General features: G+C 47.8%; 1 protein-coding gene across 1 annotated transcript; it reads left to right on the forward strand.

The window, feature by feature from the left end:
* Nucleotides 1–8,458: 8,458 nt before the first annotated feature.
* LOC123450744 lies at nucleotides 8,459–10,731 on the forward strand. The gene is made up of 3 exons (XM_045127850.1): nucleotides 8,459–8,852; nucleotides 9,246–9,642; nucleotides 10,659–10,731. The coding sequence occupies exons 1-3, from the start codon at nucleotides 8,459–8,461 to the stop codon at nucleotides 10,729–10,731; spliced, it is 864 nt and encodes a 287-aa protein (XP_044983785.1).
* The last annotated feature ends 356 nt before the right edge of the window (nucleotides 10,732–11,087 follow it).

Consider the following 11,087-nt stretch of genomic DNA (forward strand, 5'->3'; position numbering starts at 1 on the left):
ATGCCTTGGACGCTTTAATTCAAGCAATAGAAGATGCTGCAACAGGGGCGTTCCAGCCCGATAGAGAGAATGACGAGCTTACACGCGCCCTTGGGAATCCTGAACATCGGGACGAACACGAGGCAAAGGCATTGTTCCACGGTATGAGGGGTTTGCGGAGTGGAATGAAACTTACAGAAGTCGTGCGAGAAAGAATAAGAAAGATGCAGACTGGATTCAAAGGGTGGAAATAAGTAACGAGGAGTTATTCAACATAGTAAAGCGGCAACAGGAGCAATTAAACCCAATTAGCCAGCAAAGGGCATCTCAACGACTGGAGCAAGCAGATCCATCATTGGATGATACTATCGTACCATCCATGCGGAAAACTAGCGCGGGTTCCACGGGAGTCCTAGTCTACGATGCACTCCTGGCTCGCTAACCCATGGATGATATCAAAGAGAGGACAAGTTGTGAGCTACACCAGAAAATGAAGAACATTTCCACGAAGGTCGCGGTCGACTTTTCTTTACCGAGTGGACCTGGAGCAACCATCCATGGCAATTTGATTCCAGCTGGCTATGCTAAAGTCGGGGTGGATGACGTTTTACCGGGATATGAGTCACTAGAGCTTGACATTCCTGGAGATCAAGGGGAGGAGAGACCGGGAGAGGTCGCACATTCTGTCATTTTATGGAGAAAGCAATGCCATCGTGTTTCCAAACTCGGCGCCAAGGCCACCGACTCCCCCGAGTAGCAATACACCTGGATCTCCAACGCGTGAGCCGACTCCAGTACCCCACATCGATATCATGGAGCCCAAGCGAGTCCGTGTCGATCTCCGCCACGTGAGCCGACTCCAGTACCCCACATCAATATCATGAAGCCCATCGCGAGTCCATGTCGATCTCCGCCGCGTCAGCTTACTCCAGTACCCCACTCCAAGACGGAGCCCAGCGCCATTCCGCAATATCGATCTATGCCGCGTCCACGGTCTCCAAAGCGAAAGAGAGCACCGAAGAAGAAAATTGAGCCTCCTGCAAAAAAAGAAGTTGGCTTACGATATGATCGAGGAGGAAAACAAGTTAATAGTGGATGCGGAAGTGAATGCCCATTTCACATCAAAATCGCCAAAGGAGAAAATAGCTGAGGAAACCATATATCGTGTTCTGCATAATCTAGAGCAACCCCCGGCGCCAAGGCTATATGAAAACTATGAACGCTCTATTAGAAAGTCATTTCATGCAAAGAAACATCAGGAGTCGAGCCTTACAGGTAGTAATAAACACAGGAAAACTGTTTCCCAGCTCGGAGAACAGGCAGTGCATTCGATCCCCCCTCTCAAGGTGAGTACCGATAAGGCGACTACCGACGCTCTTGCTAAATAATCGTGTCTTAGTGTTGATCAACTCATAGGCATTGAGAAAATCCCCATTGCTACAAAATTTGCATGTAAATATGTCCCCGAAAAGCTTCTTGTCAGGCGTGAGGAGGTCCCGCTTCTATCAACACAAGTGCACAAATTGCATGAGTGGTACCTAAGAGAAGTAAAGGTGGGGACAAAGTGGCTCATGGTGAAAGTCCAGTAAGAGTATTATTTCCATGCAAAGGAGCTATGGATTGAGTGTTCAGAACTTTTTCAGTTATTCAATCAAGACGCACTCGACTGTACTATCATCAACTGCTACTGTTTGTAAGTGATTTCTTTCTATAATTTAACTCTCTAGCTCAGGTCGTTCATTGCATGTAATTATTCTTACTATATTATTTTATGTGTTATTATACAGAATGAAGATTTTTGAATGCAAAAGAGATGGAGTCTATGATATTGGGTTCATTGACCCAAATACCGTTAATGAAATTACATTAAAAAAGCACGACAAAGACTTAGAGCATAACTTGCTAAGGTTTTTTAAGGAACTAAATACCAGAACAGAAATACTATTTCCTTACAACTTCAAGTGAGTGTTACTATCTTGTACTACAAATTCCATTTTTGCTTACTCCATGGTAATTGTAGTTGATGAGTTATACATTCCTGCTTATATAGGCGTGTGCACAGTTTCAACTGGATCCTTGTAATCATTAGAGTTGATGATCGAAGTGTTGAAACACTGGACTCACTAGGTAAAGACCTTAATGAATACAAGAGCCTGGTTTTGATGCTCGACAGGTAATTTCTATCATTATCACTCTTTAGTTCATTTCATGATATCAAGTAATTAAGAACTCATTTATTCATTTTCTTTGCCGGGCAGGGTTTGGACAAAGTTCATCAAACAGGAAGTCGATGCATGGCAACCAAAACTGAAATGACGAAAGTCCAAGCTGGTAATTAAGTAGTACTAGCTACGTATGCGCATCTCTTTAATTCTAGTTTCAATACCATTATCATGCTTGATTATTATCTGACTGAATTCTATTCTCGTAAAGTGCATGAAGCAGGAACATGGGACTAATTTATATGCATACTACGTTTGCGAGGACATTTGCTTTATGACCGAACGGTGCAGAGATGATAGACATCTTTGGGTACGTAAAGACTATTTACAATTTTGTTATCATGATCTAATATATACACACATAACTAATATATTCATATTGGTCTCCTTCTTTAAAGATGACGGAGATGCGGGATAGGCTCCTACCAAGGGACCGCATACGAGCATTTCAAGAGGAAATTGCAAAATTTTTGGTTGAGCGGGTCATATCTCTCGATAGAGAATACCATTACACCTAATGCGTGTATGTAATGATCTGCAAATTGTATATATATATATATATATATATATATATATATATATATATGTGTGTGTGTGTGTGTGTGTGTGTGTGTGTGTGTGTGTGTGTGTGTGCATGGTCATACGAGAAAGTCGATGATATATATATGATTGGTCGTACGAAAAATTCTATTATATATGAATAACGTGTACAATATGTGGTAGCATAAAATATGTCTGAAATGAAAAAATGGAAAACACAAAATGAAAAGAAAAAATAAATCATAAACCCTAAAATCCTAAACCCCTAAAGCCCTAGTTCCGGTTCGTGACACCAACTGGGACTAAAAATCCCCAGCCCCGGCACGCGCTAGCTGCCACGCGGTGGGACTTTTAGTACCGGTTCATGACCAACCGAGACTTAAAGGGGGGGGGGGCTTTAGTCTCTAATTATTAGTCCCGGTTGGTGAACCGGGACTAAATGCCCTTCCCAACCGGGATTATAGCCCTGTTTTCTACTAGTGCATTCTCCCATGCCATAAATTTGTTTTTTTTCTACAGGTCGCAGTTTAATATTTTTCATCCCGAAATTTTACACACATACACATAACATTTTTTTTATTTGCACAATTTGTTTCAGATTTTTTTAAAACCAAAAAGTGTAAATTTTGATTTGTTTTTTTAAAGGCCTTCGTGAAGGCTGAGAGCCAAATGTCTGTTCTCATGATTATATTCTCTTTTAATTTCATAGGATTTTCCAGGTATATGTTTTTCATGATTGACCTATCAATCTTTACCTAATATAAAACGACTATTGCTTCCGTCGGAAAACCCATCACCGTCGTTTTGCAAAAAAATCCTCCTATTTTATGGTAATCAACCCATACTTCAAATTCGATTCTGGTCCTATGCTACGTTCGATTTTCTAGTTCGCCCGTTGCTCAAGTGGGGCTGGCCAGGACCGTCTGGACTCTCTCCCCAAATTTCTAATTTACCAACTTATATATGCAGGTATATAAAATAGTACCACATTGCTAAATTAAATCAAATCCTACTGACTTATATATGTTCGCTAGTTGCAAGAATCAAGCAAGCCAAGACACGAGGATGAGATATATGGGTCATCTTTACCCTTAAGAAATCGAGTAAGAAGAGCTCCGACACTAGAGGTGGAAGAACGTGGGCTCCATGGAGGACACCAGAGGCGCCCTGCGTGGCCCACGCGGCGGATCCAGCTGCTCCGTCGTGGCCCCGGCGGCGGACGGATCGAGATGGAGAGGCAACGACCTCCATGGGTGCTCCCGGCGGGGCGGGCTCCGTGGATGACATCAGAGCGGCGTCCTGGATGCCCCAAGTGGCGGATCCAGCTGATCCAATGTGGATCTGACGACAAAACGGATCGAGATGAGGAGGCGACGATCCCCGTGGAGAAAACATGTGAGAGAGATTAGAGACAGAAGGGGGGAAAAGAGGATGAGAGAGGGGGCAGCTGATCCAGTGTGGATCTGATGGCAAAACGGACCGAGGCAAAGAGGTGACAATCTCCCTAGAGAAAACATACTAGAGAGATTAGAGATGGAAGGGCCGCATTGTCCTGCTTGCACGATTAGAGGAGGCAGGAGGAGCAGTGGGATCAGGAGGAGATGTGGGCTTGGCTCTATCTATAAAAGGAAAGATGAGCACATCATCCACTAGAGTTGGGTCCCACGCACCGCATCACTATCACGTCTAGTCTTTTTTTTTACACCCGACCTTATCTCGGCGCCACATACACCAAATGACACAAATAAGAGTTTTCTTTTAAACATGGAAACGGCCTCGAAAGCTGCATTAGAGCAACTACAACGCACCAATTCAAATGGACACTAATATTGTTCGTTTTTTATCTGTTTGTATCACCCATCCGACACGCATGATCCGTGATTGTACCCCACGTAAAGCGGACAAGCAAAGCTGCATGTGTGGATGAGATGTGGCTTTCCTTCGCAATTTCTAAAAATATTCACGATTTTGCAAAATTGAGAGTGATATTGTATCTTGGTGATGCAGCGAAATATGATCATGATCATTGAAAATTATAAATTTTTGTCTCCCGTTACAACGCACATATCCCTTTTGCTTTTTGCTTTAAAATACACATTAAATTTCTTTTCCGTGGCAACGCACGAATATTGTTGCTAGTTAATTTTTCATGACAATGCACATCTCGTGAAGAGTACACGTTCGTTCTTTCCTAACCACTTTCTCTAAGAGGATAAGTACGGCTACAGTTTGTCTTCTTTCTTTGTCGTTAAGATATTCTCATCAAGTTTATGAATGCCTAAATTTATTATCAATTCCTCGAGTACATGTACAAACTTATTATTCTCTTCCTTACACATAACTTCATTTAAAATGAAACCAGGTTAGAGCACTCTAGCAGACCCCGCATCCCTTCCTGACCCGGAAAATAATCTTTAAAATGCGGGTCGGGGAGGAAAAACCTGCCCGATCAGACTCCGCATCCCGCCCCGGCCCGCAAAAAATTTGAGGGGCGTGGCAAAATCTCGGCCGCAACCCGCGTATTCGCGGGTTTCTCCCTCACCGCTGTGGTGCCCTGCATATAAGCGGAAGCGGTTGGTGGGGGGACATTTCAACCCGTGCTTTCCTCCACCAACCACCTCCCCTCTCCCCCCTCGCGCCACCGCCACCCCTCCGTCCAAGATTCCCGCGAAAGCAGCCGGCAAGAGCTCGCCGAAAGGCTGCCACACGCATGAGGCCTCCCCTCCCCCCTTGCGCCGGCGGGTCGCCGGATTTGCGGATCCACGGACCTTCGTCGCGGGGCCGCCGGGTTTGGCTTTTGCCGGCCGCCGGGTTTGGCTTTTGCCGGCCGCCGGTGGCTGCGCCAAGCGATGGAGTGGTTGGGGAGCATCTCTCGCAGCCCCGACAAGGGCGCATCACCGCATGCAGGGACGGATTTGTCCTTCCGACGCCGTCGACGATTTGCGGGCATGGATTCGTCCGGCCGTCCATCGGGCTCGACGCTTGCGCAACAGCTCTGTGACTCGCCGTTGTCGCTCATACAGTACGACGACTGCACACAGACAGTGCTGCGGCTTACTTCGGCCACGCCGAAGCACTCCGGATGAGTGTTCTTCAAATGCGAAAACGACGGGATACACACACTTGCCGAGAGGAGCTGCACCAGATCAGACCCCGCAAAATCAACCCGTAAAAAAACATATTCCATGAATATGTTTTTTTACGGATCCGTTATGCGGGGTCTGCATCCGCGGCCGTGTGCGTCGGCCCGTAAAAACGTTTCCCCGCAAACTGGAAACACGTACCGGACGGATGCGGGGTTAGAATTGCTCTTACCGAGTATTAATTGACTCCATGGATGTGTCAGATACGGCACCAAAATCTGATCTTGCTATTGAAGATATCAACAACATAACATTATCGTATTTTACAAAACAAATCAAGAAACAAGGACGTCTCGAGGTTGATTATGCACCCTTGGACTTCGGGTTCCACCATGTCGTGCCATCTCAAGATGTTAAGAGTAGCACCTAGTACGACATGCTCTTTGTGGTTGTGAGCACTCACAGTGTTGGTAATTATTTTGCCGAAAAGAAGCAGCAACATTTACCTTTGCCTCACGTGTTCTTGCAATTTTCTTTTTACAATTGTCAGGAGATTAAGTTTTGAGAAAAGATAGCGTCCACACGTATGAACATTTGCAAACCGTCCACATCCACGGATCTGCGTCCGTTTATGATTTATACTAATCTTGGTATTTTCTCATAGTTTTTTATCACGTAGGAAGGGGTTGGTGTGTGGGCCCACACATCTGTTTTGCGCATGCCCACATGCGGCTGTCAACCGGACGTGTGGTGGAACTGACGCCACGCCCACACGCCTGCATGCTTGTTAGTTGCCATGTCTTTCCAGTATTACATGACAACTGAGTGGAACTGTCGTGCCCGCATGCCTGTCAGTTGCCACGTCTTTCCAGTGTTACATGGCAACTGAATGAAACTGCCTTGCCCGCATGCCTGTCAGTTGTCATGTTTTTCCCATGGCAACTGAGTGAAACCGCCGTGTTCGCATGTCTGTTAGTTGCCATGTCTTCCCCATGGCACATGAGTGAAACTGTCGTGCCCGCATGCCTGTCAGTTGCCATGTCTTTCCAGTGTTACATGACAACTTAGTGGAACTGGCCGTACCCGCATGCCTGTCAGTTGCCATATCTTCCCGGTGTTACATGACAACTGGATGGAACTGTCACATGGGGCATGCGGGACCGCGAGGTAGCAGGTCGGATGTGCGGGTCGCGAGGCAGGAGGCCAGACGTGTGGATGTTACCTGTTTTGTCCACATGCAGACGTGTGGACCGTTTCTCTTACACACCATACAGAACGTATGGGCAACACCCCTTAACATCCACACGTGTGGGCGTTGTCAGGACCCTAAGTTTTTTGCATCACTTCCCTTGTAATATTGTTGGTGCTTCAAAAATAAAAATAAAAATAGTTGATTCGACTCCATCAGAAAGTAAGTACCTGTACATCCCAATACAATTGATCAATTGCCGTGAAGCTTAATTATCTAGAATGTCCTGTGAAGATAATGGCCCCGAGGGTATGGTAAGAACATATTGACCCATATGTTCTTGAAATAAATTTTTGACTCGCTTTATATATAAAACATCAATCGAATCAAGTACACGACCGAATGATATAAGATAATGAGATAGTCTTTATACAATACCGATTTCATAATAACCGGATCACGCAGAACGCATGCGCCTACGCTACCGAAAGTACACATTGGGAGAACTAAGAAGAATACCACACTATGCCCTAAACCACTTAAGCTCCACGACAATGCCTTTACGACAACGTCTGTTTTTATGATTATATTCTCTTTCAATTTTGTAGGACTTTGCGGGTATAGCTTTTTCATGATTAGTCTGTGAATTAGTTTTAGCACTATAATAGATGCGCATCATAACTTGGTAGTTTCCTTTAAACATCATCTCCCTAAGATTCTGCCTGGCTAAAGAAATATGCAAGTAGTCGTCCCAAACGCTCCACTTGCAAGTGGATAAGTGTGTTTAATTGTTCCATGTCAGACATGTCATCATGTCACTGATCCACTCAAACCCGGATTAATATAGAGTAGTAATGCAACAGAAAACAATGAATTTGGTTGCATCATTTGAATGGAATTCGTACCAAATCAGTTAGTAGTATCAGGAGTAGATGAAAACAACATGCATCACACATTATCATACAACTACTCATACAACTTCTAAAATAATAATTGATTAAACATGCTAACCTAAGTAATTACTGGAACCATTCCAACGAAAATATACACCCTCTGTAAAGAAACATAAGAGCGTTTAGATCACTAAAATAGTGATTTAAACACTCTTATATTTCATTAAAGGGAGTACTCTTTTTGATTTGATTAATCTGCCTTGGATCAACATAAACTAAAAATACTCCTCCTATGTCCGGAAATATTAATCGTAGAAATGGATGTGTCTTGATGTATTTTAGTTCTTCATCTATTTTTATACATTTATGCCACAAGTGATTTCAGCCGGAGGTAGTATTGAATTACTACTTGCTGTATTGAAGGTAAACAAAATACAAACAAGTATCCATCCAACAATAAGCTACAATGCCAACACCTCCATTGTCATTTGTCAAGCAGCCACAGATCGGACCCATCAAACCCAAAGAAAGCAAGAACTTCCCCGGCCGTCCATGGCCACCTACCCCCTCGTCCTCCTCCTCCTCCTCCTCGCCGTAGCCGCGTCGTCGTCCGCGGAGGAGGCGCCAACGGCGTACGAGATGCTGGAGCGATATGGCTTCCCGCGGGGCATCCTGCCGGAGGGGGTGGAGGGGTACGAGCTCGGCCCGGACGGCGGCTTCGAGGTGTACTTCCCGCGGGAGTGCGAGTTCCTGCTGGCGAAGCAGTGGCTGGTCAAGTACGACGCCTGCATCGCCGGCGCCGTCACCGCCGGCAAGCTTGCGGCGTTGGAGGGCGTCCACGTCAAGGTACTCTTCCTCTCGCTCCCCGTCGTCGAGGTCGACCGCGCCGGCGACCGCCTCAGCTTCTACGTCGGCCCCGTCTCCACGTCCTACCCGCTAAGAGCAAGTCTAGTAGAGCCCTCAAACCCCCAAACCCTTAAAAATAACCGCTTTTTTACAGTTTTCATCCGAAAAACGGCGTAGACTAGAACCCTTAAACCCGTAAATATTTTTAGAGGTCCAACCCTCAAACTAGTTTTGAGCCTGTAGAAGTGAGGGTTGGGAGGAGAAACTCCTCCCAACCCGCACTCATTTTCATCTCCAGCGCGGGATCGGGATCCTGTCTCCAACCGTCGCCGTCCTCGCGCCTAGGTCGCCGCCATGGAGCCCCCCGCCGCCGCCGCGCCCCCGCCGGCCGCCGCGCCCGCCCCCGCCTCCCCGCGCCCGCCCCTGCCGCCCCGTCCCCGCCCCGGCCGCCGATGCGCCCGCCCCGGCCCCGGCCGTCCCCGCCCCGGCCAAGCGGCGGCCCTCGCCCGCCCCTGCGCCCGCGCCGGCCGCCCTCGGCCCCGTCCCCGCCACGGCCGCCCCAGCGCCAGCCCCAGCCGCCCCCGCCACCGTCGGGGCCAAGTGCCGGTGGGCAGGCCTGCCACCGCCTCCTTCCGCACCAGCCCCGACCGCCGCTCCCGCCCCTGCCACCGCCCCGTCTTCCGCCCCGACGCCGCTCCGGCCCTCAAGAAGAGCCGGCCGAAGGCGGCCTCCCTTGGGCCGCGAGGGGCTGCCTCCAAGGTCGCCGGCGAGTCCTCCGCCGTGGCCAAGCCGCGGAAGAAGCTCGCGACGCGGAAGAAGCCCGCTGCCACGCCCGCCGAACCTCCTCCCGTTGCGCACGAGGTGTTCGAGGAAATGGCAACCCCATCCTCGTTCATGAACCTCCTCCAAGACGCGAAGGTGGACCTCGGGGCTCCGCCTCTAGAACCCTTTAGGGTTGTGATGACTTGGAGGAAGATGAGGAGGATGAAGGGGATGACGAGGAGGAGGTGGCCGAGATAGGGGAGGAGGCATTCACCGCCGCTTCCCGCCCACACGCGCGGTCAAAAAACTACACCGAGGCGGAAGATATCCTCTTGGTTCGTGCTTGGGCAGCTGTGTGGATGGATGCAACCACCGGCACCGACAATTGCCGGCATGAGGTACAAGGAGATGGCCGCTTCCAAGGGCAAGCCATTCCCATTTAAGCATGCTTGGGCAATTCTTCAAACCTTTGACAAGTGGAAGTTGAGGGATCAAGAGACCGCACCCAAGAAGTCGACAATGCTTAGGATGGATGATAGTGAAGATGAGGAGGGGGAGAGGAACTTGGGCAAGCCCGAGGGAACCAAGTAGGGCAAGGTAAGGGTGAAGATGGAAGGAGAGGCGTCAAGCCTAAGGGAGAAGATGGAGCAAATGATGAAGGCAAGAGAGGAATTGACAACGAAGACATTGGAGACGAAGCTTCTTATCACCGAGAAGAAGAAAGATGTCAAGCTTGCACAAGTGGAAGCAAAGTGTGAAGAAGCAAAGCGCAAGGCCGACTAGGAAATGGCGCCAAGTGTAATTTTTTGGTGATGGTGCCGATGAGAGGGGGAAGATGATGATTGTGTGATGTAAAAACTATTAAACCATGCATCAATGATCCTTATTTCCGTGTTTGTTTGGAGGTTTATTATGTTTTTCTAGTGAAAATTATGCAATGCCAAATGACAGTTTTAAGGGTTGGGGTTGGGGCAAAGAGTAGAACCCTCAAACCCAACCCTTATAACGGAATATTCCGTTATAAGGGTTGGGTTTGAGGGTTCTACTCTTTGCCCCTATTTTTCAACCCTTAAAAGTGTCAAAATTGGGCAATTCTCAACCCTTAAAACTGGTTTTACATTTAAGGATTTGAGGGTTCTACTAGAGATGCTCTAAGCGCCTTCGCCAGCAGCCCGCACTGTCGCAGCTACCAGGTCGTCGCCGCGGCCGTCTCGTGAATCATAAGCCTTGGTCATTTTGTCAAGACTCACATGTAAAGCTCTATTGATACGACTTGATCATTTGGTCAAGAATCACATGAGTCATTGTTAATGGATGGTGTATATGGAGGTGGATGGTAAATATACACGATGCAAACTGAAAAACGCTTCCTAGTGGATCGTGTATACGGGCGTGCAAGTTTTACACGTCCATCCACGAGGCTACTCCTCGTGAAAATAAACACGCCTCGGCCACGCTCGTGGACGGAAACGAGCTGCTCCCGCCATCCTCCCGCCTCCGTCCAGAGGCCATCGAAGCTCGTCGTGTTTTCTCCGGCCGCCGCTCCAGATCTGGCGACGGGAGGGGCAGGGCG

The sequence above is a fragment of the Hordeum vulgare genome, chromosome 4H (genome assembly GCF_904849725.1).
Source record: "Hordeum vulgare subsp. vulgare chromosome 4H, MorexV3_pseudomolecules_assembly, whole genome shotgun sequence".
Lineage (NCBI taxonomy): Eukaryota > Viridiplantae > Streptophyta > Magnoliopsida > Poales > Poaceae > Hordeum > Hordeum vulgare.

Excerpts from the sequence above, each read along its gene's own strand:
- LOC123450744 (XM_045127850.1), top strand. The coding sequence starts at position 8,459 with ATGGCCACCTACCCCCTCGTCCTCCTCCTCCTCCTCCTCGCCGTAGCC. Across the intron at positions 8,853-9,245 it reads GTCCTACCCGCTAAGAGCAA|CGGCGGCCCTCGCCCGCCCC; the intron begins GTCTAGTAGAGC and ends GCCCCGGCCAAG. Across the intron at positions 9,643-10,658 it reads GAAATGGCAACCCCATCCTC|AGATGCTCTAAGCGCCTTCG; the intron begins GTTCATGAACCT and ends GGGTTCTACTAG.